Consider the following 27155-nt stretch of genomic DNA (forward strand, 5'->3'; position numbering starts at 1 on the left):
TGCCATCTAGTGGTAGTGAACTCAGTTTGTTTCTTTATGCAAAAGCATCTTAAAAATCAAACCAACTACAAAAACTGTAATACTATATATATTATATGTATTTATAGAAATTAAATATAGACCATGTGTCCCAGTTGGCCATGGCAGAGTGACAGTTAGCCAATAAGAACAACACCAGGAGCCCCAAACTGAAGCAGCTAAATGGAATTCAGCCACCATTTCATTTATTTGCATGCATGCTTTTCCCATTGTCGCATGTTCTGTGAAAAAAGGGCCTATTGCTTTAAAATTAGGCAACCTTGTCAAAGAAATAAAGATTATCATATTCATCCAGAAGAACCCACAAATATGTTCAAGCTGGTGACAATGTTATTCAACCAAATTCTAAATGAGCTTTAAACATATAGATTTTCCCAATAAAACAAGAACAGATGGAGATTGGAGAGTTTTACTGGTAATAGATTAGGCCTATAATTGCATGTTAATGGGAAATGGAAACAGCAGCACTGATGAAAACATCCGATTGGGGAGAATGTAGGCCTACTAGAGGAATTATGCTTGTTGATTTTATTACTATGACAACTCTGTCTGTCGGGAAAACATAATGAACAGCTTGAAAATCGACAAAACTCTCTGAGATGTGCTCAAATGTGCCATGAACTGAAAGTTGCAACATCAGATTGGAAGGAGGATTATCGACCAGGACCGTGAAACCGATTAGCTCCATTGGTTTGTCAACGGGGCTTTAACGAGTCTGTCAAGGACACGAACGTTGAAGGGCGCGTTTACTCCACCAGGTGGCAGAGGTGCAGCAGCGAAGGCGCCCACCGCCAGAAAACCCCCACGAAGAAGAGAGAGGGAAAAAAAAAAAAAAAAAAAATCTCATGACGTAGAAATACAGCGCCGGCGTAGCTAGTAACTCAGCTAGCTACATTAGCTTACGTTTGGAACGATTGTTGACAACTGCCCAGCTCATCTTGGCGGGTGATCGCTGCGGGTAGATGGTCCAACGGCTGCGCCGGTGCCCAGTAGCAGTTTGGTTAAGTCCCAGCCGGCGGTCGACATGGCAGAGGAGGAGGGTTTATCGCTAAACCTTCCGACGGAGGAGACGGAACACAGCTATGGCGGCTTCGTAGCCCCCGAAGGTGTCTGCTGGGCGTCAGTGCTGTCCTGCCTGCTGCTCGCCTGCTCTTATGTCGGGAGCTTGTACGTGTGGAGGAGCGACCTGCCCAGGTGAGCCACGAACGATCGCTTGCTCGAGAACAGTGTGGGGGGTTTTTGTTGCCAACTTTACGTGATTCGGTTATGTTCATTTCCGCACGTGGGCTCTAATCCCAAACGGGGTTTTTTTCGCGGCACTCTGTCTGCGATTGACTGCATATGTTCCGGCACACAGCCTCCCTCTGAACATGTGCTCTGCTCCTCACTGTGCCGACACACACACACACACACACACACACACAGCATCAGCGCCGCTCTGTGGCCACCGATTAGCCGCTACACGTTTAGCCGCTGGGGTCGCAGTCGCGCCCGGACCCAAACCCGTGTAACCGGGCGCAGAGCACACAGCGGCTCCACTGTTTGCCACGGACCAACCACGCTGCAGTGATCATACCTAGTCCTTAGTTAACAAGCCCTGCTGGAGCTAATGTACACTGGCCAGCAGAGGTCGTGTACACACTCCTTCACACATCAGCCACACCACACAGTACCGACCTGGCTGAGCTGGTTGTCTCCACTTCCTGTGGAGACCACAAAACCGGAAGGAGCAGATCATCTGGTGCCATCGCATTTGACCTGGCCCTCAGTGTTGAGCAGCCAACACACACACACACACACACACACACACACACACACACACACACACACACACACACACACACACACACACACACACACACACAGGTACACATCAAAGGCATTGTGATCATTGTGTTATAGTGTTTATGTAGTGTGCAGGTGTGGAGTATTGAATTATGCTGTAACTCAGAGCCAACGCGTGAATCCCTTCATATCCACAGCGTGTGAACAGAACACTGAGGCATCTCTCTGAGTTGAGAGCCTGCTCTCAATTTTGCCGTGGACATACAGTAAAAACAAAAATACGATTTCAAGAAGCTCAAAATATCAAAAGGTTCTTGAAAACAATTCCAAATGATGGATGGACGTACTGATCACTATCCCCCTGCGTCGTATGCCAGGGGCATGATGAAAACGCAGAAACGCATATTTTTTCCTGTAACTGCTATTCTGCGTGGATAAAGACCAAGACGGTCACTCGCAGAGCAGACATCCTCTTTGCTGTGTGAAGTTATGCAACCGCCATGCACATTTTTCACAAAGCTTATGTGCCGAATGATTCATTTCATATTTTCTTTTCTTTTTTTTCTCTCCACAATTTCTCCTGACCCATGCAGACATGCTCATGTATCAGGTCGATCAAATCTGAACCTTTTCAGGGGCCTAATTTTTTCAAAAAAACTTAAACGAATTGTTACATTTTTGAAAAATTCACTTATTTGCTTTTTTTGTGGAACTAGGGACACTAGTGTATCTAGGGTAAATATGAAGCAACCGGCAGCTGGTTAGCATGAACTTCTCATAAAGACCAGGGGGAAAACGGTTAACCCTGTGTCGGCATATAAGAAATTCCACCAACCAACACCTCTAAAGCACCCTAATAATCATGCCATGCCTCATTTGTCTAATCTGTTTCAAAGCCAAAGTGGGGAAAAAACAACAATATGCTGCTGCTGTTTTAGCTGGGAGCAGTTGCCCAGCAACCAACAAAGAATCCAGGAAGATGTAGATCCAGGACTAGAAATATTCACTGTGTGGACAGATGGAGAGTAGATGCAGATATAGTTCCCGTGCACTGTTGCTGCGCAGCTGTGTCAGCTGCTCCTGTGTCTCCAGTCCCCTGAGGTGGTGATGAGTGTGTGATGATGAAGATGGCGATGATGATGACGGTCTCTTCTGGTCCATTCTCAGGGATCACCCTACTGTGATAAAGAGACGCTTCACCAGTGTCCTGATCGTGTCGGGCCTGTCGCCTCTCTTTGTGTTGGCCTGGAGGGAATTCACAGGTGTCAGGGTGAGTCCACTGACCAAAGTCTTTATATTCAGCTCAATTCTGTTCATTCTAGATATACTGTTGTGTATATTGCTCTCTGGCATACGAGCTGTTGTATCATCAGACAGAGCCGTGCTTTATTTTACTTTATTGGACGTGTGTGTGTGCGTGTGCGTGTGTGTGTGTGCTTGTGTGTGTGTGTCAGACTGACTCGTCCTTACTGGCTCTCATGGGGATCCGGTTTGAGGGCCTCATTCCTGCCGTCATACTTCCTGTGTTGCTCACCATGGTAAGAAACGCATCTTCCACAATGTTGATGATGTTGGTGATGGTCCGCTGCCTGTCTGTGGGGGCAAGGATACCACGTGAAGTGAAAGGGACAGGTACATGTATGTGTTCTCACCCACTTGGACTTAGCTATTATCATTTGGTCACTGAATGTTACTGCCGTGCTGTGTCTTGGTCGTTTGTTTGTTTGTGTGTTTGTCCTTCTCACCTCTCTCCGGGTTTTACCCTCTACCTTCCCTACATGTGTGATTGGCAGATCACACCTGGATCCACTAATGCCGAGGTCACAATACTCGATTTTAAGCCCGATTTTCCGCTCGCCGACAAATCCTGCAGTTGAAGAAGGAAACCTGATGCTCAACCAAACAATTCATTTACTTACAACCAAATCAATAGAAGGGGAACTGAAAGCGAGCTTCTTGGAGGAGGCCAATTTACAGAACTGGTTACTGGTAACTAAGTGTAACACGCACATCATATGACAAAAGTGGATCCAAGTGCGTGTTCTGACAATCACACATGTCAGGAAGGGGTAGGGCAGAACCTGGAGAGAGATGAGAGGAAAACACACACAAAACCCACAGCACTAGAGCATAACACTCATTTAATCTGCTTTCCAACACGTGTCTGTGAGTCATAACTCCGTACATCACATGACACAGACAAGAAATACTTGCTATTGTTATTATTTTTATTAGTTCAATTTGGAGGATAGTCATGCCTAAGGTTTTGGAACTACAGTCCAAACTAGAATGGCACTCAGTAGTGCGGAAATCTCCACCAAGTCCGAACAATCCTACATGACTTGTCTAGCTCTTGTAGTAGAAAAAAAACTAGTGGTCTGATAGTGGGGGGGGAAATCCTGGATCTGCACCTTAACCTTCACCAAAAGGCCATGGGTTCTCCCCAAGTCTAGGCCACATCCCTCCGGTTCAGTAGTTTTTCTGTAATTCTTGTAACAAATAAACCAGCAAACAGGAACGGGTGAAAACATAATTTCCTCGGTGCTGTTAATAATTTGGGGAATTTAAACAGGATCTCTGTTGCTACGGAGTCAGAGACTTAACTGTGGGCTACACTTTGGCAAGTTAGTCCCATTAATAGTTTGCCGAATTGGCTCTTAGCAGTTCCTCTGAGGGATGCACACATGGATGTACAGACTATCTCTGGATCACTGTAACACTGAAGAAAACGTAAAGTTGTGCCGTTATAAAGAGAGGCTTTATTCAATGAGTCCAGGAGCTGTGTCACAACCCCCACCGCTGCTGCTCCTACAATAACTACTGTAACTAATAACTGTTAACGCCAGCATGTCACCTGTCCCTGTCACCTCATGTCTATCCCTATGGATCCGGTTCTGTATATTTGATATTGGTCAGTTTGTGCCTTGACTAACTCAGTATAGATTTAGTCAACCTTTAATAATTACCCAAAAGCTTAAGTTAATGTAAAGTAATTCTAATAAACCCAGAAATCGACAAGACGTTGAGCTGTTTTATGCCTCAAATAACAAATCCTGTCTAAAGATAGAACGTGTGTGTGTGTGTGTGTGTGTGTGTGTGTGTGTGTGTGTGTGTGTGTGTGTGTGTGTGTGTGTGTGTGTGTGTGTGTGTGTGTGTGTGTGTGTGTGTGTGTGTGTGTGTGTGTGTGTGTGTGTGTGTGTGTGTGTGTGTGTGTGTGTGTGTGTGTGTGTGTGCGCGCGCGCTGCAGGTCCTGTTCTTGGGCCCCCTCATGCAGTTGGCCATGGACTGTCCCTGGAGCTTCATGGATGGGATCAGGGTAGCCTCTGGTGAGACAGCCAGCATGCTGGATTTTTTTTCCCTCTCCTTCACCACAACTGAAAAGCTTTTTGTTTTTGGACCTCGGTGAAGTAGTTCTCTACAACAGAGGAAAACGTGCTGCTGTGTCTGTGTCCTCCCGCAGACCCGTGCTTCTGGACGTTGTGTTTCAGTGACATGCGCTGGCTGAGGAACCAGGTGGTGGCGCCGTTGACGGAGGAGCTGGTCTTCAGGGCCTGCATGCTGCCCATGTTGGTGCCGTGTGCCGGCCCCTCTTTGGCCATCTTCACCTGCCCTCTCTTCTTTGGAGTGGGTGAGTGTTGACAACGTCAGAATTCATTTTCAAGGTAGGGCCTCCCCCCTAAGAGTCAAATCACAAGATGTAAGGCCGCCAGAGACACCAGTTTTGAATAGCCACTTTGTGTTTTACTGCTTCATGCTGGCAGCAGTAGATACGTTACATGCATTGTCAAAGTAAATCCCAACATTTAAAAAAAACTGGACAGAATAACTGCTGCTCACACGCTGATTGATGTTGCAGCATTTGGTTTTTACAGCTCACTTCCACCATGTGATCGAGTTGCTGCGCTTCAGGCAGGGAACGCTGTCGGGAATCTTCCTCTCGGCAGGTGAGAACCCGAGTTTAATCGGCACAGCTCCGTCTTCTTCTTGTCAGTATTAGGAAGAAGCTGATGACACATTGTCTTTGTTTGTTCAACAGTGTTCCAGTTCTCCTACACTGCGGTGTTCGGGGCCTACACTGCCTTCATCTTCATCAGAACAGGCGAGGAGCTTTCATTTACTGTTTACACTCACACTTGACATTCGTACGGTGCCCAGGCATGATGTCCAGAGACATACCCATCTTAGGTTTAACAATGTTGAAAACAGTTTTTTTTCAGTCCACCACTCTTTGCCGACTGTTTTTCTCTAACTTGTTTAAAAACCAAAATGCTTCCAGAGCTTAATGACCCCGGCCTCCTCCTGCTCCGATGTCTGATGTGTTCTTCATACTGATGACACTAATGAAAGTGTAATTTACAGCCGACACAACACTGTTAGTGAGTGTGTTTGTCTCGGACTCTGGCTCGCTGGTCAACATGAAGAGCCGCCGACTGCAGGATGCGAGCGGAGTCAGTGAGCTCACATCAGTGAGCACAGCCCCAATATGTCAGATTGAACCCATGATCACTGTTGTTCACTCACCCAAAAATTTGTTGTGCAAAAACCTTTTCAGGCCAAACACAACCTGTGTTTTGGCCTGAAGACCCCTTCAGTCTCTTGACTAATGAAATTAAAGCCAATAATGTTTTATGAGAACATCAGGGCGAGGGGTTTAGATGTTTTGAATACCTGCCAGAGTAACACTTTAAGAGAGATAACACTTTTTATTTCAAAAGTCAATGTGAACCTTATTGTCATTCAGATCATGCGACAGGTGTTCCCCAGCTCAATCTGCAGTACTGGATATGAACAGACATTTGTATAAAGAGATTGCATCCTCTTGAGACAAATAGCCTGGCGAAGTCAGACTAAAACTCAAATACGTATTATGCATCACAACACACAATACCCCTCTCTCCACGAACCAATTTCCCGTGAGAGCTACGGCCGCCTCGTAACATGTATAAACATACCCGTAAAGTGTCCCTTATGTTTTGCATAGTCAAAACATATGTTTTGCATAGTCAAAACATAAGGTAAGGCTTTCCAATTTTCACAGGAAAGGTTTTTACTTGAACTCTGTGAAGTGTGCCGTAGCTGACTGTTTCCTCCTTCCCTGTGTGTGTTGCAGGTCACCTGATGGGCCCGGTGCTCTGCCACTCCTTCTGTAACTACATGGGTTTCCCCGCTGTCAGCACGGCACTGGAGCACCCCCAGCGCCTCACCGTCCTCTCCTCTTACCTGCTGGGGGTCCTCCTCTTCCTCTTCTTCCTCTTCCCCTTCACTGACCCCGCCTTCTATGGCCTCCCCACGCCAGTTTGCACCCTTACCCCGTCCCCCAGCTCCCTCTGCCTCTCTTGATCCCCGCCCTCCCTCCACACACACACACACATACACACACACACACACTTGAAGCAGTCAAGGTTGTTTATTTTGCCAAGTTAGAGATCAGGAACCGGTCCCATGGGACAGACCACCAACAGACAGGTGGGCTATTGGAGAAGTGAGGAGCCGTGTCGCTCTTTACTCTGGTCTGTGGGCCCGTGATATGTGGAGACACATGTCAATGAAGCAGCTGAGGAAAGAAAGTGTTGTTCACGTTGCTGTGAGTAAAACCTGACACCGTCCAAGGACACTTGTCTGTCGTTGTTGGGCCTCGATCGATTGTAGTGTAGATCTAATCAACACAGAGGGACCACTCCTCATCAGATCCTCTGACACTGTTCAATCTGCATCATTCTGTACCATACTGGTGTATGTCTTTTCTACTAAGTCTGCCTCGTCGTTTTTAAAGGACAATTCTGCTTTATTTTTAATATTTCTTTTATTTATTTTTTGGTTTTTGGGCCAATCGTTCAGCCATTGGTTACAATACCACAGTATTACAATTATTATTGGTATCGGCCAGAGCAAAAAAAGCCAGTATCAGACGTGAGCTCACTCTCCATTTGAACTCCAAATAAAGTGATTTAGATGATTGACAGGTTCTCCTCTCATTACCAGCTGTAATGATGGACACAACTATAACATTAAGAGTTTGGCAAAGCTTTGTTGTGTTTCAGGGCCATTTTGTTGCTTAAAAATTTTTCAGTTCACTATTGGGTTATTTTCAAATGCAATTTTTTTTCCTGACAACCTGATGGTCAGTAATGAATTCAGTAAAGAAAAAGTAGCTTCAGGTTTCAGGTTGGATTTGGGCTTTTTTAATTTGGTTGTTGCAGTCTTAGTTGGGCTCAGTTCAGATCTTCGGCTGGGTTTGGTTATCAGCTCTGTGCCCCTGTTGTCATAAACCCAGAATGAGGGGGGATGTTTGAGGGAGACACGGTCGGTTTCAGCCGTTTGATTGTTGGAGAATAAACGTTGTTCCAGTAAAGACGGTGAGAGTCACAACCCTCGCTACAAACTGATGATGCAGGATTCTTGCTCATGTGCTGTAGCTGCACTGGAGCACGGGATGTCGGGGTGGTGTTGAAATAGGGGAAAAAGACACGTTCTGCAAAATGGATGCAAGAACGTAGTCTACAACACCAAGTAGTTGTTTTTAACAGTGGTGCTCTGACTGTTTGTTCTTTATCTGAACTCGCGCTCCTTGGATTTGGTTGATGGTCTTTAATATACCTCTGCATGTTTTCGGTGCTGATCGTCAGTTTGATGGTAAAAAGGCAGACAATGGGATAGCTTCACTGCTCCTAAATGACTTGGACATACTCCGTTTAAGTGCACAAATGCAAATGGCCGCTTCAACAAACCGGCTGCTGCGGCAGCTTTAAACAACCACACGTGGGCACCGATCACACAGGCCGTGTTCTCCTGCTGTTCATTGTGTTCTTCTCTTGTCGTCTGCTGTCACGCCCGTCAAAAGTCACACTTTGTTACTATGCCAAGGGCCCAGTCACACCAGCATTTGACAGACTGAGCAAAGCAGACAACTGCTCTTGGACCCTGAACGCCCCAACTTGTCTGTTCATCCTATGTGATAAAAATAACTGCAAATGTGGATAGTGTAGGTCAATTTGTGCATCTTGTCTGGTTCAGTCGAAACGAACCTGGACTGCCTTCGTCGGTCTGCCTTGAATCAAATCAGATCAAAGTGTATATCGTCACCACCATGTCACTTACAAGCTAAGTGACATGTGTTTTGTGTCCTTAAAGCTACAGTGTGATATATTTGGAAGAACAGAAATTTAATATATTGTCCATAACTATGTGTTCATATATGTATAATCACCTGCAGCAAACAACCGTTGTTTTTTCGTCAACTTTAAATATAGTTGCATGAGGTGGACCCGACCTCCGTGTAGGTCGCCATGTTTGCTACGTTGGACAAAACGATCCAAAATACGTCGCATTCGCGCAGAATTTTCACCATAAAGTGTCCCCTGTCAGTTGCTCACCCGCTTGTGGTTTGCAACTTCACCACCAGATGACGTCAGAAAAGTACAAAAAAAGTTGACATACTGGGGCTTTAAAAATTGAGACGGTTTAGCTGGATATTCTTATGTGTTATCAATCTAGAGCTGTTGTTTGACGACCTTCGAGGTCCTTTTTGCCATATGTCATTTTCCTAATTTTGTCATTTTCTAATAGTTTTCGTCACTACACTCCAAACACTCCATTCTCACAGGAGCTTACAGTTTCTAAACCAATCGCAATTAAAATTAGTTGGTTTTTTTTATGTTAGGCTGTCTGTTATACAGTACATCTGTCATTTTAGAGGTGTGATCTATACTCACTGAAGGGCAATGTAAGACCCTGACTCTGAACACTGCATTACATGCTGCTAGTCTTTTGTTGTTTTGTACAGGGCCAGGAAAGGTCATATTTGTTTCCACATTACACATAAAAGATAATAGACCGAAACTGGCCACCGGCACATTGCTGATGCCCACTGAAGGGAAACTCACTTTTTGACTTGATAGTTTGGATGGTTATTGGCATTAGTTCAGCAAACAGTTTGTTGTACTATCACACTGCAGTGTTAAAACACAGCCTCTCAGACGATCGTACAGATTGTGACGAAATCCACCTTTGAGCTGCAATTGTCTAACCACGGAACCAAACCTGAAACACTTTGCACTTTGTAACACTTGCTCGTGCTTCTACCTGACAATTTGGCAGCCGTCACGGTTTCCACCGCAGGAACAGAAACCTTCTGACGAGCTCAGTTGCCCCCACTATCCCTGCGTTCCATTGCACACTCGGAAAACCCAGAAGTTCCGGGTGGTAATTTTCTTTCCCGACCTACTGGAACGACAAACCCGAGGTCCGAGGTGTAATGGAACGCGGGGTGTTGTCTCCGAGAGCAACCAAGGTCTAAATGAGTGATGGGAAACTTCTTCTCGGTTGCGTTTGAATTGAGGACCATTCTAAATTATTGAACACAAACTACTCCGACTGCACTGGAACTGCCTCTCTTTGGCGAAGTGTCTGATGTCAGATGTTTATGATGATGATGATGATGATGAGGATTATGACGATGACGCTACTGCTGCTCGCAGCTAGTTTTCGCCAAAACAACTTTCTCAAACAAATGCTCACCTTTGGCAGAACCTGGCTTGTAAAGAGAAGTAATTCATCCCTCGTATCGAGCTCTACAGCGACGATGCATAGTTGGCTTGTTTATGTCTTTGTTTTATCACGGCTCACACTGGACATTTCTTGTAGTGTCCTTTGTGTTTGTTTCGATATCTTGGTGCCATAACAGACATCTGCTCTGAGGCAGAAAAACTGCCTCCTCGGAAAACTCTTACTCCACAGCAGCCTGGAAGCTGAGGGTTCCCTTGCCCCCTGTCTGTAGCAAGATTGGGGGGCGACATTTGTGCCCCTGCTCAGGAGGCAGTGCTTTCCAAACAAACGCTATATGTGATCAAAATCACCGATTGCACAGATATGCCAGTATTTTCGGAAACATTCCACATCGAACCACATCTGCTAACGCCCAAGAGAGTAATATATAGCTTTGTATGTCGTCATCATGCTGCATTGTCACACATGGTGTGGGAGAGGCAGCCATTCGTTTGCCTAATCTGCCTTTTTAATGGTGCGCGTAAGACACAATGTGCTTTAGGAAGTTTTACCCTCGGGAAAGTTTTTGGGGAAATCAAAGTCCCTGGAGCTTCCGGTCGAAAAAGCACCGAATCAAGCTGTCAAGTTGACATTCTGTCCACTCGTGGCGTCTCCGACACCTCACCTGACATGAGCTTTGGTGTTGTGGCGTTGGCTCTGTCAGGTAGTTGCAATTAGTCAAATGTTTCATCCCCTGTGGCGAGTCCAGACTGACCCAAAGCAGAGGTCACATTATTTGGTATCATGGTTCTCTGCCCACCAAATGCTAATTTCTACCTAGTTGTCTCCAAGCTGCCCTGTAGAATTCCTGACCTGCACCAAAGAGTCTTTACAAGTCCGCCCCATGATTCACTCTCTGCCACTGGCTTTGAGGTTGATGGGTGATTGACGGGTGATGGCAGTAAGGCTGCAAGAAACAACGCCAGGGGAAGGGCAACACTGCTGTCTAATAAACATAGACGTAAACAATACAGGAAGAAAAAAGGCAGACATCGTCTCAGTTGACGCACAGTGAGAGACAACAAGAAAACTCCACCGGGCACCTTGAGAAAATGACAAGGGGCGGAGTTTAAGGATAAAGACGAAGGCATGTAACGGATCACAGTCGCAGTGCGCTCCGAACAGCGGAGCTCTTATCATTACAGATCAAACCTGTCATTCTACCCAAACACTTTGAAACAAACAGTCCTGACGATCTACAGCTCAAAGTTGGTGATGGCGAGTGGCGGAACTCAAAATGGCGAAAACACTACAAGCTATACTCGTACTGTGAAGTAGAGGTGGACTGCCAGCGTCCTCAGCAATAAATCATAGATAAATATATATATAAGAAGAGGTTTTTTGGATTTATTGTTTTTGTTTCATTTGTTACCGTGCTGTGAAGTAGTAGATTCTCTGGATTAAACGGAGCCATACGTGCGTCGTGATCGTTCTGATTATTCCTGGCAGGTAAATTGTCAGGACGTTTACAAAACCCTTTGAGAGGCTGCGTATTGTGATGTGCATTTGTACTGTATCGACCTGAATCTGCCAGCAGAGGTCATCAGAGTGTTGTTAAGAGGCAGAGGTGTTCAGTGACGGGAGCGGGCGACTTATCCACTCTGGTTAACCAGCCCGTCCCACATCAGTCCTCTGTCAGTGAAAACCACTTTGCTCTAACTTACTTCTCCTTCCACGTCCGGGTCAAGGGTCCGGGAACGTTTTAAAGGATTCATCCCCATTCTTGGTGGAGGCCTGCGCTCTTGTGATTGCCCTTGCTTAAGTTTTTCTCCACCCGCCCTCCCATATTCTTCCCTCTGAACTTCTCTGCTTACGATGCATTTGATTGCTCCTGCCATAAATTTAGAAGACGGTGCTTTCTCACATCCAATATTATTGAGATTGCCCTTAGCCCCGAAACGCTTGGCACCATCAGCATGTCCCATCGGTCCGGGAGAGATTTAGTCACCCAGGTTGAACTAAATTAGGATTTCTCCACTTTTTCTGGCTCGTGTCTTCTTTTGGCCTTTTTAAATTTCCCAGTAATATAGCAATCAGTGAACGATAAGTCTGGCATGATATTGGATGGAAGAGCAAGGGAGGATGCTCCAAATTCATTGTCGAGAAATTGGAATGGGCCTCGAATTCAAAGCCACCTAAAGTCGCCAAGTGTAGATTTTATAATGCTAATGTAATAATGGCATTAGACTGTTCCCTGGGCTTCAGGAGGGCGTATTTGCTATGACGGGTGTGCGGGTTGTTTGGTCGGGGTCAATTTCTCTGATCTCTCGAGGTTACACTTCAAGTCCGGGCCCTCCTACCGTCAGCCCTCTCTTCGAGTCGTTTTCACTGACAGACGTTGTCCAGACCCTTTTCCCCCTCAGCTCACTGCTTGTGACGGCTGTCACTCCCGGCTGTTTGAGAGATTCTCTGCCCGGTTCGTTTCCGCAGTAAGGACATCAGGAGACGCCGGGAACTTTGCAGGTGGAACTGGGTGCACCTGACAATTTTGACCGTAAAGACTCACTGTAGACAGACTCGCACACACACTCGCTTCACCTAGCAACATGAAGGCTACAAACTACCCACAATGCAGTACCTTAAGGTCTTTGTTGAGCCAATTCCAGTGAAATTTTGGTTTTAGATTTGGTTTCTTGTTTTCATGATGGTCATGGCTTGAAATACAAATACCATCTCCTGCATTTAAACTTTACCCGCATCAAAATGTGTTTTGGGTGATCGGGTTACAGTCGGAGCCGGACCACATGAAAGTACTGGTGGAAGTACCCCAATTAATTTGCTGCTTTTATAATATGGAGGGAGCAGCATCGACAGAGACTGCAGAGTCTATTTTTGCTAAGCGTTTAGCAGCTCCCTTTATTTTGCTACACAGCCCCCCTCCCCACAGGAATAATAATTTGTGCATTTTCAGAACTTGAGAAACACGAATAGCGAGTCAGCTGGTGAAACCGAACTCCACAGATGTTTATACTGAGTACTTATATTTTGTAATCAGATCTATTTTGGTGACAGGAACAGGAGTGTACAGATATTTGCATGTATTTTGTGCTCACTGTGTCACACTTGTACATTTTGAATGAGAGATGACAGAACCACGTTTTATGTGTGACAATCTTTTACAGAGTCTTTGCATTCGCTGCAAAAACATTGATTTGTAAATAAATGATGTAATTTTAATACGTTTCGTTGTCTGGGCTTTTCTTACTGCCTCATTAACTCTGTTCTCTTCTCTTGATTTGACCACTCACCTCTATCCTATGACATGTTATTGTTTTTTTTGTTTTTGTCGCACTACATTGTATTTTACGCTTTACATTACACATACATTAACATGGATCAACAGTACTCCTTCACGTCATTTTCACAAGAGACAGAGAGTTGATAAATGCAGGTACTGGGTTAAGTGTAAACAATGGGAAAAGACAGAAATATGACTGTAATCATTTAAATAGGTGTTCAGTTCAGGAGCTACACAGAGTAATTGATGAGATGTGGTTACTGATGAGAAATGGAGGTGAGTGGAGTGGAGCAGGGTTGCAGTAACCGACAGCTGACGGCAACAGAGAGAGCAACAACATTAACTAAATGAGTGATCACACTCAGTCAGCAAAACTTCTTCATAACTGTTCCACGAACCAGCCACAACAGGGTTTATGCTGCATGAAATAGTATCGTGTCCGTCGCTGTTCATCTTCTTCGGGGAACAGTAGGAAGTCGGACGAGACAGTTCACTGGTCTGATACGGGTGCAGTCTCTCGCTTTAACCTCGGCTGTTCGAATCGGTCCGCCAATCCCAGGGAAGACCTGGGGACTAGTGGATCAACGATCATCACCAGACAGCGGCGCAGGAATTGTGACCAACCGTGGTAAGACGATTCTCGGCCAGAGGTAACGAGGGGTCTGGCTGCACCATCAGCAATGAGCTAGGGGTGACTGGATCTGGGTCTGCCGAATCAGATGACTCATAGCCTGCCCTGACAATACCCTCGTTCTCCATCATTCTGTCAGTGCTGTCGACCTGTGAGTCCAGGGGGCCTTGACAGACATTAGGACCCCAGGACCCTCCGAAGTGGGTAAGACTGGATGGGTTGGAGGAGAGCTTTCTGTTGCTCTGCCAGCTTGGTTTGCAGGAAAGGATGCAGGAGTTTTTTACAGTGAGGCTGAGTGGACAGGTAATATTTTACAGTGGGACAGACTGGTTATATTTTACAGTGGAACAGAGACTGGTTATATTTTACAGTGGGACAGACTGGTTATATTTTACAGTGGAACAGAGACTAGTTATATCTTACAGTGGGACAGAGACTGGTTATATTTTACAGTGGAACAGAGACTAGTTATATCTTACAGTGGGACAGAGACTGGTTATATCTTACAGTGGGACAGAGACTGGTTATAGTTTACAGTGGGACAGAGACTGGTTATATCTTACAGTGGGACAGAGACTGGTTATATCTTACAGTGGGACAGAGACTGGTTATATCTTACAGTGGGACAGAGACTGGTTATATCTTACAGTGGGACAGAGACTGGTTATATTTTACAGTGGGACGGAGACTGGTTATATCTTACAGTGGAACAGAGACTGGTTATATCTTACAGTGGGACAGAGACTGGTTATATCTTACAGTGGGACAGAGACTGGTTATATCTTACAGTGGAACAGAGACTGGTTATATCTTACAGTGGGACGGAGACTGGTTATATCTTACAGTGGGACAGAGACTGGTTATAGTTTACAATGGGACAGAGACTGGTTATATCTTACAGTGGGACGGAGACTGGTTATATCTTACAGTGGAACAGAGACTGGTTATATCTTACAGTGGAACAGAGACTAGTTATATCTTGCAGTGGGACAGAGACTGGTTATATCTTACAGTGGGACAGAGACTGGTTATATTTTTCAGTGGGACAGAGACTGGTTATATTTTTCAGTGGGACAGACTGGTTATATTTGACAGTGGGACAGAGACTAGTTATATTTTTACAGTGAGACGGAGACTGGTTATATCTTACAGTGGGACAGAGACTGGTTATATTTTTCAGTGGGACAGAGACTGGTTATAGTTTACAATGGGACAGACTGGTTATATCTTACAGTGGGACAGAGACTGGTTATATTTTTACAGTGGGACAGAGACTCTGGACAGGTTTTATAAAAAAAAACTAAGATGTACTATTAATAAAATCAATCACTTTTCATTTCTAAATTCAACAACATGGAATCTGCCCAGGGTTTCCCACATCATTGCTCAAGAAGATTTTGTTTATGGTTTTGTGTGTGTGTGTGTGTGTGTGTGTGTGTGTGTGTGTGTGTGTGTGTGTGTATGTATGTATGTGTGTATGTGTATGTGTATGTGTATGTGTGTTTGTTTGTGTGTGTGTGTGTGTGTGTGTGTATGTGTGTGTGTGTGTGTGTGTGTGTGTGTTAGTGCTCTGCAGTGGCTGCATGATGATGTTGGTGGATGAGTCACCCAGTCTTCACCACGTGACATCATGAATCACTGCACCTCTCCGTGGGCAGAGCTGCAACCATCAACCACTCCCCTCCTCCTCCATCTCATCCCCCCCTCCCCCCTCTCCCTGCCTCTGCCCAGCCCTGCGTTCCCTCTTTCCTCACCCTTTCATCTGGTGTGTTCTCTTTCTTACACTTTCTATTCCTCATCTCTCTTTTATTTTATAAGCAGCCTTCCATTTGATTCTATTTCCGTGCAGCTCCCCCCCCCCATCTGAAGTCCTGCTTTGGAGGTCTCATTTACTAATGCATGTCCCATTTCATCATTTCCACCAGTGATCTCTGTCACACCATCCAGACAGTCCACACACACTTGTTGTCGGGTGAACACGGTGAACAACATTTGACAGTCGTGGTCAGTGGACCTGTCCGTGGGGTGTTTGCACATCCCCCTAGCACTCGGCCTATCCTCTTACCACCCTCCTGAACACCACCGACAACATGGCCTTTCAAAGCAAGAACCCCCCCCCACCCCCCCCCTCTTTGGTTACTGTCTGTGCTCTCATTAGCCCCAAGGCCTACACAGGGATCACAGAGCCTGATCGTCATTCTCTGATTCATTTCTAATGATTTCTTATTCATCGCGAGGGGACTGTGCCAGACCATCACCGAGGCAGACACCTGTAATAGTCAGTCTAGTGACACTGGTATTGTCATGTACAGGGACAGCATGCGAATGACGAACACAAAGAAATGAATTAAAGCCTCAAGCTGGATTCGGCGGTTCAATCCTATTTCTGCTCGACAGAGGGAAGCTGCTCAATCACCCCCCAATTGAATGTGTTGAGCTGTTGTTGTTGTGACTCTCTGCCCCAGTGCGTGGTTACCTGCTCCTATCTTACTAAGTGTATGATTATTAATACGCCGGTCTTGACAATAAATGTGAGTTGATACTCCTCAATAAATTGAAACGCTCATTGCTGAATTTACACTCTTACATTATATATCTATATTGCTATATTGCAATCACTCTTCGTTTTTTTGTAAATCGTTAGTGAAATCTCCATTTTTTTATAAAGATACCAAGATACAGTATCACTGTACCAAAAATGTTTCTTATTGTAGTGTCTTTTTGTCCATATATGGAATGAGAGGGGAATATGTGTTTACATCTCTTTCTTTGGAATGCCAAGATAAGGGCCTCCTGATGACCCCTCACCTCACCTTTTGACCCCTCTAAGTTTTACGTCTCACATAGCATATTTTGAGTCGAACCAGATGTTCCTACTCAAGCCAACGATGGGCCTATAAATGTAACCCCCAAGAAGAGTCGGGAGGGTTGTCATTTTGGCCGGACACTCTCCAAGCTCTGCAGAGCTTGAATCGATGCTGGTCTTTTTGTAATAAACCTTTATATACAATCAAGACGGTGTCGGCGGACTTCTCTTCAATACATCTTCACATCATCGCTACTTAGTATACAACATTATCAGCGTCCCCGTTACTCTGGATGATCCACAAAGGGGCATTGTTAACAGTTTTCATGTAGTTCAAGGTCACACAGCTCTACTGTTCAATTTCTTAAAAATCGCCTTGTCAAATCCTGCAAGCTGCAGAACTCTCTTCCATCCATCCATCTCTACTAACTGTTGTGTCCGGGACACGTGACATTATCTCGTAGCACATGGGTATTTAGGTCACTCAAGTGTTCGTACAATTCGATACAGGATGACTGCTGGTCCCTCTGAGTCATATCAATCACTAATATTACTGCAATATCATACAAAATGACACTACGCAAACATGAGTTGCAGCCACAAGCACACCAATAACACTCACCATTAATCATGCGTTTGTTGCCATAAGTTTTGAAAAGTCTTCAAGTGAGAGGTGAGTTTTCAACATCTTTTCCTACAAAGGATGAAATGAAATATTCAGATTTGGTACGATGGCCGTCATCAAATTATATGTGTCCACAATGAAGACATTTTTTGTAGTAAAAAAAGTTGACTTTATTTCATTTTTTCACGTGTAGCAAAAGTAGTCATTGATATGCGCATCTTTACATCCAGCAAACGCGTGTTTATTACGATGGTTACAGCAAGGTACATCTAGAAAGACCATGGACAACACTCGCCGCGTACATGACTCCAACAGTGATTCCAAGGTACACCAATGTCATTGTTTCTGTCAGTTTTAAGATTTTTTTTATGCTTTTTTAAATTGATGCTTGTACAAAAAAATAGACAATTTAAATGCAAGTATAGAGAAACGTGCAGACACCGAGCCCTCGTCTCAGCCCATTTTCTCTCCCCTTTCTCTTTCTTCACCTGTGACTTCCTCCCCGAGCTTATAGAAAAAACAACAAATCATAAAAATTACCAAAAGCTTTGTTGAACTCTCTTTTTCTTCTCTTTTGTTGACGAATGACCTTGACAATTGCCTCTTTTTTTCCTTGCCAGATTGTCGATGCCGTGATTCTGTCCTGGCTTGGCAACGCGGATGCTGAGGTTTTGCTCATCACTTAGCAACAGGCGACCACAAAGGTCAAACGGCAGCTGCAGACCAAAGAGCAACGTTTGCTCCCGTTCCCAGTGACATATTCGAAAAGAGGGAAGAAGGGGACAAGAAGTGTTCATTGATTACCGATTCAGTATCCATTCAAGAAGAAAAAAAAGAGAACATCTCAGCAGTACAGTCCTTTTATAACCATTGTTATAACACTGTCATCCGATTCAAGCAGTGAAAATGTATGATCCATGATAATCAATGAACTGTGGCATAAACAGGTTCCCCCCTGAATATGAGTGACCTCTTCCCATCTCTAGTGGATTCATCAGGGATGTGGGTCCTGCTCCCCACCTGCTCCCATCACAGAAGAAGTCGCGGCCTTTATCTTATGGACAATGGCACAAGTGGCACAAAGGAAAACTAAAGACGAAGCACCATGAGGCGGAATGTCACAGTGACGTGTAAGGCAAACAACTTCCTACCTACAAATGCATATCAGTGATGATTGTGCAACATTTAGAAAAACGAGTGACAAAAACCATATCAAAATAGACCGAGGTGATGATGATGATGATGATGATGATGATGATGATGATGATGATGATGAAAAAGAAACCACTATTAAAATCCTTAATAGTCAATACTCATAGTCATTGAGCTGAAGGAAACCTGGGGATTAAGAACACTTTGGGCAGCGCTCCATGAACCGCGGAGGTGAACTATGTAGGATCCGCCAGGTCCGCGTCTGAGAGCAACAGTCGGGGTCGGGGAGCCGCTGCTCGTTGAACAAGGAGAACAATATGTCGAAAAGTCCAATCCTTCGAAATGCATGTGTGCAGTGCAAAGATCAGCCCGCCCGCCTGCACCGCTGTGTCTGTAGGTGTCAACTGTACGAGTTTGGTCAGGGTTTGGCACCATGGCAACAAGGTAATTGACGTTATGCAAAAGCGTGAGTCACCCGAGCCGTTACAGTGGTGTTCGTGTGGCTTCCTCAGCCCCGGTATGAAATATGCCTTTTGGCGCGTTACATTTCCTTGTTAAAGAATTCGGTGGCTTTGTGCGAGCGGACATGATGAAAAGGTGCTCCTTTTTTTGGCTGCAATTTTATACAATTAATTTTTTTTAAAAAAGAAAAAAAAATATGTTTGCATAAAATGTACTCATTTTAAAAGATAAGTATAGGGAGTGACTGCGACACGAGGTCATTCACAGTTTTTGTTAGATCTTGATTTTTATTTCTAAGAGGAGAATCGGCCAAGGGGTTGTATATATATATATATATATATATATATATATATATATATATAGGGCCAAAAGTATGTGGACACCACATGGCGAGATTCCACTTCATGCCTTTGTTTGTGCCTTTCCTGTTTTACGCACGACGGCCTCAGAATCCACGACCATTGGCTGTGTTTGTATACGATATAAAATGTCTGGTGTCCACATACTTTTTTGGGGGGGGCCATGTAGAATGTATCCTTTCCGAAAGCTTATGTTGTGAAATATTTTTTCCCCTGCCTGAGATAACACCACAAATGTTCAGTTTGTGCGTCTCGTCTACGGCGACCACCTGCCACCTGCCACCTGCCGCCACCTGGGATCCGTCTGACTCTGGCGAAGGTGACAACACGTCGAAGCGTCCTCCCTCGTCGGCACTGTAGAATGTCCAAGTGGAGAATGTCGTCGTGCCGGGAGTTTGGACGAGAAGTTCTAGCATGATACAAATCTGCGCTGCGTCACGCGTTCCTCCGCCTTCGCACGGGAGGAGCGCGCGCCCCGTGTGGACCTGTCCGTCCGTTTTCCCTCCAAAGATTCAGTTTCTCCAGATTGACTTCTGGATGAGAAAAGGGGTCCTCTGTGACGTCCTTCTCGACATAACAACGGATATTCAAAATATTAGAAATAAACTTGTTACGCGTGTGAAGCAAAACCAAACACCAGCAAAAGGAAATCATAAAGGAACACTCTTGTCCGGTCATCTCTCCTCAATTCCATTTCCTCTCCTCTCTCTCGCTCTCTCTCTCTCTCCCCTTCCCGTCCGAGGCCTCAGTCCAACATCTGCGGTGTGTTCATGAGCATCTGCCGGATGTACTTCTCCAGATCGGCCCGGCTGCTGCTGTCCGACTGATCTCCAGCCACGTGATGATCTTCTTTCCTCCTCGGTGCGGGCGCCAGGGCGGAGTAGTACGACGGCTTCTGTTGAGTAGAGATTCGGGGAGGGGGACGTAGTTCGGGAACTGGCACCTGCTGAAACGCACGGGGGTACGGTGGGAGGGGGTAGCCGCTGTAGTAAGGCTGCTGCTGGCGGCCCGCGGGGGGGGGGGGCCTCAGCCTGGGTTGAACCCAGCTGTGATGACGGCGTTTGGGGGGAAACGCGCGGGCGTCATCCACAGAGTTTTCCATAAAGTTGTTGAGGGTGACGGCGGGATTGGGGATGTAGTAACGGGGTTTGGGTCTGGGCGGAGGGGGGGCATAGAAGGGGTAGTAGTCTGGGTAGGGCCTCCTCTGGTAGTAGAACGGGTAAATGAAGGGGTACGAAGGGTAGCCGGTCCAGACCGACTTGGGCGATTTGCGCCAGAGGTCCTGCTTGATTGACAGAGCCTTCTGGGGTCTGGGCCAGAGATTCTGATTGGCTGTCTTGGCGCTTGCAGGTTTGGTCCAGCGACCCTGGGATCTTGGCGACGTTTTCTCCTGGAACCAGGCTTTGAGGAGGTTGACAGCAGGGGAGGATTGCTTGGAGACGGGGAAGCCACGTTGTGTGGACGAGACCTGCGACGCGGACAAACCGTTGTTGGACGCGAAGGAAGAAGACAGCGGGGTCGGGGGTCGACGCCAACGCGCCGTCAGCTCGGGTGGCAGGTCTTTCTTTTTCTTCTTCTCCACGTCGCTGATGATGTCCACCACGTCGTCGGCGGGGAGGTGGAGCTTGCTGGAGATCTCGATCAGCTTGTCGATGGTCTGGGGGTCGATGTCGTCCTCCTCCACCACTTCCTGTTCCTCGTCCGACCTCTTGTCCTCTGCGGCGTTGGACAGAGACGAACTGTACTTCTTGTTCCCGCTATTCTGCTTGACCATGTAGCGCAGCAGCATGTCCGAGGCAATGTCGGCCAACTTCTCCTCCTCCATCTTGGCTCGCTGGGCCTCGGCCGCCTGCCTCCTCATTTCCTCCTGCTCTGCTCTGGCGCGGGCCTCTTCCTCCTCTGGACTCAGCACCTCCTCGTCCTCCTTCTCCTCCTCCGCCTCCTCCTCCTCTGGCTCATCTTCCATCACCTCCTGCTCGGCTGGAGGCTGGGACTGTGCGGCACTATTGCCATAATTACTGTTCTCAAAATCGTCCATAAAATTGCCTCCCCTGAATGATGGCATGTTCAGGGCTTTCTGCGTCTCCTCTTGCCATTTCAGTTTCTTCTTTGACATGGCGAGGTTGCTGCCCTTATTTGTTGGTATGATGTCATTTTGGCTGCTGTAACCCCTGCTCTCTCTCTGGTTCTGCTCCGAACCGCCCTTCCTCTTCGTGGCCGTGTCCAAGCGGGGAAACTCCTTCATCATGGTCTCGAGGCTCTTCAGCTCCTCTGGACTGAGCTGCTCCTCCTCCTCGTCGCTGCCTGGTCCAGAGCCAGCTTGTCCCTGCAGGGGGGCAGCACCCTTCCCGTTGTCCGCTCGTCCATCTGGACCTGCGGGCTGCTGCTCTGTCTGGACCTGGACTGTCTGACTCGTGGTCCGACTGGTCACCTTCTCCGTCATCCTCTCCTCTTCTTCCTGAGCTGTTTTCCTCTCCTCTTCCTCCTCCCTTTCCTGCTCCTTTCCCTGTGCGGCCATCAGCAACTCTAACTGCTGCCGTCCGTCTCGGTCTCTGTCGGCTCCCTCCATCGTTCTCACTTTACGTCTGTATTCCTCCTCTTTCTTAACCTCCGCTCTCTCAGCCTTGGCCTCTTCTCCCTCCTCCCTCCTCTCTACTTGTGTGTGATTCAGTGCCTCCAGTAAAACGGCTGCCAGTGTTTTGGGATCCACGTCTTTAAAGAGGTCCTCTTCTTGCTCTGCCTCCTCTTTTCGCAACGATCGTCTCTCTTCCTCCCTTCTCTCCTCGTCTCCTGACACCATCAGCCCAGGAGTATTTCTGTGTGGGCTATCAGCATCTCCAGGGGTGTCGATGGGATTGGGGCTGGACAGATGGGGGAGAGAAGCCCCCGTCAGGAGCACCAGCAGGGTAAGGACACTTGAGGCATCGTGGTACGGAGCCATGGCCGCTCACAACCGGACCCGCTGTGAGTGGCAAGGGGATCAGAAAGGTCTGGAGGAGAGAGAAGAACACAGAAACAGATTGTCAGTTTCAACAACTCTCAAAAGGACTTCAATGTATCAAAGGAATTCAATCCTTCATTACTTCATGACTTTTAGACAATGCGGGTAGTCGCGTGTCCTTTATGTCGAGGGGCAGAACGTGAGAGTGTATCTGTGCCTTGCGTCTAGAGCAGCATGTTTAGGTGCTGCACTGTAACCGTTTCTTTCCCCCGCCTTAACCATTCTGCCGAGCACAGATATCGGAGAAGGAACGACATCTGGGGCTTTTCAGATTTGTCCATTGATAAATAAGTCATTTGGATTCTGAAATGACAGTTGGAAGATAGAAGGAAATGAAAATGCTTTCAGTGAGATGATCATATTTGAATAACGTCAAAACGAGAGCGTTAAATGGACAAAACAAATCACGTGAGTGGAAAAAGGACAAAACCATGACAAAGAGAATAACCCTGCTCTGTGTTACTCCGTTTTTTGGGGGGGACTTAGGTGTCGCATTCCTGTCTGTTTTTGCTCTTGTCATTGTTTTGACCTGTTTACGCGCCGTGTACGTTTGAAGCCTCACCATTGAACCACTTTGACTGTTCCTTCCTGCCTCTTCTGTGCATGCATTTTGGATATAATAAAAAGGGTAAAATCAAAACGAAAAATAACAACTACAAAATACATCATTAACCCCCCCCCCCCCCCCCCGCCCACACACACACACACACACACACACACACACAGAAAGCCAAGGAGAGCTGAGACACATGAACGCAGACATAGGGTGACATCAGGCACATCGTCCATTTTGGCGAGATGAGTCTCCTGTGCTGGTGGAGTTAAATGACAGCTGATCAGAGATGAAGACATGCAGTGATGTGGCTCTCCACCAGCACCTGGAGGCAACACCACTGCGACATAGGAATTCCATTTTGCTGATGGCGCACAGCGCCGAGGACAGCTCCCGGTGCTGCTGCTGCTGCTGCTGCTGCTGCTGCTGCTGCAAAATCTTCAATATTGAACATCCATCACGGCAACAAGTGCAGTGACGTTGACTGCGAAGTCTAAAGTATCAAGACCAAAGGCAACAACATGCCTTCAGATGTGTCTGCTCTCAGTCTGTGGTTGAGTGCAGATGTGGGTTTAAAAGATCAGTCTATGAGGCTCCAGGTCTGCGTGCGTGCGCGCGCGCGCGTTTACGCGCGAGCCTTCAGACACCCACCCATGAGACGCGTAAAAACAAATCTGCCCAATTACTAGATTAATTCACCTGATTAAAATGTAGCCGTTGAATCTACACGATTGAATGTTACTTCTTTTTTGATATGCTGCAGAGATGCTGCGAGAATACATCTTTAATAAAAAAAAATATATATTTTTGTTGATGGAATTTTTTTTCTCCTAAACGATCAGTTCAGGAGCTGGAGGACTATTGGTGGAGTCAGGATGTTCTGAGCTGTATAAAATCTAACATCTGGCTGGTTGCAACTCTCTCTCTCTCTCTCTTTGTTTTCCAAGCCTGAGCACGCACACACACACACACACACACACACACACACTTTTCTGCCAGCAAGGCGGGTCGTTAATCTGCACCTGAGGGGGCAGGAATCATCATAAAGCATGGGGATCACCCCCCTCCTCCTACACGGTTAAGTGTAAAAACCTCAGAGCCCCCCCCCCCCCCCCCCCCCCCCCCAACAACAACATGGACGTCAGTCGTTCTGATCTGAAGACATTTGACGTTTGTCATCGCCTCTCTGTGGTGTCACAACCCTGTTTGACTGCGAGCGTCACCGAGCAGCACAGATCAGTTTGAAGTAGGATCCACTCTCCTTCTTTTCAATCTGCTTATTTGTGGCAAAGCGAGTCGAGGTGTGTGGCAGCTGGACGGTGACGCTGACGGTGACGACGCTGCTGCTGATGAGAACAATATGCCACCTTCCGTGGTCGACCATAAACAGAGGAATATGACCAGGCGGAGTGACAACAGATCCAACGTCCCCAGGAGCCGCCAATCACGCGACAAAGGGCGCAAATGCTTATTCAAAAATCCGCCCACGTGTTTTGATAAACGACTGAACGTGTGCTTAACAAAGGCAGCTCATGCGTCCGAGGGGAAGTTAACAACCCCCGAACTCTGCGCGGGGACAAACAGAAAAGATGAAGAAGACAGAGTTTGTTTTACTTTTTAATCTCAGTATTGATCATCAGATTTTCGGAGGATGAAGACATGCCAAGTCGACACTCACTTGCAGTTGAGCGGGGGGTTCCAGCTTCCCCTCCTCGTCACGTCAGCCTCCGGTCTGCTGCTGCTGCTGCTGCTGCTGTTCTTGTTCTTGTTCTTGTTGTCTAATGTTAAGTGTCGTCACTGTTGTTGTTGTTGTTGTTTGTTCCTTGTTGCCGAGTTACGCTTGTCCTCCCTGCGCGTCTCCGCCGGGATGCCGCGCGTGGACTCCGTCTGTGTTTCAGGACCACGGACAGCGGCAGGCGCTTCTTATACCGCCGCCCTCCCGGCCCACGTGACTCGTGCGTCAAACGGTCCCCATTGACGTCACCAGACGAGCTGTTTCATTCATAAGATTTTGTTCGGCACAACCCCTGCCCGCCCACCCCCCACCCCCCTCTCCGGCGGAACCAATCAGCTGCAATCGCCGGAGCTTTGAATGAACAGAAGATGCTGAATGAATTCGCAGTTTATCTCTTGGCGCTCAGGGGCGGGCCGAGACTCTCTGCAGCCCACGTGAGGGGCGGTGTGTGTGTGTGTGTGTGTGTGTCCGTGTGTGTGTGTTTTTTAACCTTGGCCTCATGGCTATAGGCTCCCGCAGACACAATGGAACTGATGGATATCACAAACTATTCATCAAATAGCCAATAGTCAAATAGTGGAAAGCTGCTCCTCACCTCTGGATGGGTAAGTAATCTCTACCCAGGGTCACGAATGTCGCAAAGTGTGACTACGATCTCCTGCTATGCCCTGAAGTCAAGACATCCGCTCATCTGTTCCCATGTACCACCACCACCTGCGAGTTCACACAATGACAACTGGCCAATTGTGTTTTGCTGATGAAAACCATGGGTTGCAGTTGAAAGCCCCGGAAAAACCCCTCACACTCATTGAGTCAAATTCACGTAAAGCTCATTAGGAGTAAAAGTGGCTCGTGCATGTATGGCTGTTTATAACACAAGTGTGCATAACGTCAGATGTTTACTGGTTATGACTGTATGCTAACTGATAATACTTTTGTTGGCATGTTTGTCTATCAAGGGGTTAAAGGAGCAGAGGGCAGCTGCAGCACCACCTGCTGGTCATGACCCATTCCCTGAATCAAGTGCGGCGACGTCACTTGACAAAGGTCGCCGCCACATGTAGGTGTTGGTGTCTGATGTCAATCTAATCATCACACATAACCTTCAGTGTGGAGCAATACGAAAGGCTTATTTTTCATGTGGACGTTGAGAGAACAGGCGAGGATAGAAGAAGAGATCTGTGCGAAACCTCCAGTCTTACATCGGGGCAATTTACATTTACTCCACAAGAAATGCTGTACTTTTAACTCCACTATATTTATTGGACAGCTGACTACTTGGTATGTCCATGTTTAAAATGAATTTAGATATAATTAAAGAGCCTTAACAGCCACTATGTGCATAGACAAGTGCTGTGAACAATAAAAAGCTATTGATATTGATATTAGTTACATTGCATTACATTACTAAAAGGGCCAATATGAAATTGCCTTTGGTTCACTTCACTTTATGGACATATGGTAAACGGACTGTATTTATGCAGAGCTTTTCTAGTCTCATTGAGCACCCGCAGCGTCACATCCACCTCACACACACATTCATACAGCACTGCTATATACAGGCCTTTTTCTGTCATATTCATACACTGTCGGCACAAGTTAAGTTCGTTGCTCAAGGACACCTCGGCACTCGGACCGAAGGAAGCAGGGATCGAATCACCGTCCTTCTGGCTAGTGGACCACCACCTTATATATTGACAGACTGTTAGAATACAAAAAACTATTTCAAACCCTTCATCCAAGGATGGCAGATGTCGTTTTTTTTTATAAACAAATATTGAACAATAACTAAAAGTGAAGTGAAAAAAGTAATTTGGAGGTGGATGAGGTAATGTGACTTGTCAGGGCTCAATGCATGCATACAAACATGGGCAAAAGAAATGTAGCCAAAGCTAAAAGTGAATAAGATCAGATAAGATGTGTTGGACTACCACTACCTCTGGGACAATAGGATACAGAGAGAATAATGTGACGTGAACGAGGTGGAGAGTCAAATTCATTTAATTCTCTTCTGTCCTTCACTTTAGCTCATTCGGTGTTTTCCGAACACGTGTCTCTGGCAGGAGAAGATTATTTATTCATAATGTATAATGTACAGGTACCCCCGCCAGGGAGGTTATGTTTTTGCCCCCGTCCTTTTGTTTGTCGGCAGGATAACACAAAAACTACAGGAAGGATTTTCCACGAAACATCATGGAAGGATGGGCCATGGACCAAGAAAGAAC

At 46.4% G+C, this 27155-nt stretch overlaps 3 protein-coding genes across 7 annotated transcripts in view; 1 reads left to right on the forward strand and 2 right to left on the reverse strand.

The window, feature by feature from the left end:
- The window catches only part of peli3 (pellino E3 ubiquitin protein ligase family member 3), a 53309-nt gene that overhangs the window by 21852 nt on the left and 4302 nt on the right, over window positions 1–27155 (reverse strand). Inside the window, exon 2 of one of the 4 annotated variants that reach the window (XM_047336616.1) lies at window positions 1717–1904. In XM_047336616.1, coding sequence (XP_047192572.1) covers window positions 1717–1787 — 71 coding nt within the window. In that variant the 5' untranslated portion in view covers window positions 1788–1904. Of the gene's footprint in view, window positions 1–1716; window positions 1905–27155 lie in introns of those variants that run through there. The other 3 variants (XM_035629807.2, XM_035629842.2, XM_035629869.2) reach the window with 3 other exon arrangements.
- On the forward strand, window positions 874–9057 carry rce1a (Ras converting CAAX endopeptidase 1a). Of its 2 annotated transcripts, none has more exons than XM_035629890.2 (8): window positions 874–1233; window positions 2992–3094; window positions 3279–3362; window positions 5072–5150; window positions 5285–5452; window positions 5697–5768; window positions 5861–5923; window positions 6935–9057. In XM_035629890.2, the coding sequence occupies exons 1-8, from the start codon at window positions 1064–1066 to the stop codon at window positions 7162–7164; spliced, it is 969 nt and encodes a 322-aa protein (XP_035485783.1). In that variant the 5' UTR covers window positions 874–1063; the 3' UTR covers window positions 7165–9057. The 2 variants fall into 2 exon arrangements, with proteins under 2 accessions (XP_035485783.1, XP_035485792.1); XM_035629899.2 differs by having other exon boundaries at window positions 5681–5768; window positions 6935–6987.
- vgf (VGF nerve growth factor inducible) lies at window positions 19631–25174 on the reverse strand. The gene is made up of 2 exons (XM_035629771.2): window positions 24874–25174; window positions 19631–22631 (listed from the first exon to the last, which is right to left on the reverse strand). Exon 2 carries the CDS (start codon window positions 22580–22582, stop codon window positions 20387–20389), a length of 2196 nt encoding a protein of 731 aa, XP_035485664.2. The 5' UTR covers window positions 22583–22631; window positions 24874–25174; the 3' UTR covers window positions 19631–20386.

The sequence above is a fragment of the Scophthalmus maximus genome, chromosome 1, assembly GCF_022379125.1.
Source record: "Scophthalmus maximus strain ysfricsl-2021 chromosome 1, ASM2237912v1, whole genome shotgun sequence".
Taxonomy (NCBI): domain Eukaryota; kingdom Metazoa; phylum Chordata; class Actinopteri; order Pleuronectiformes; family Scophthalmidae; genus Scophthalmus; species Scophthalmus maximus.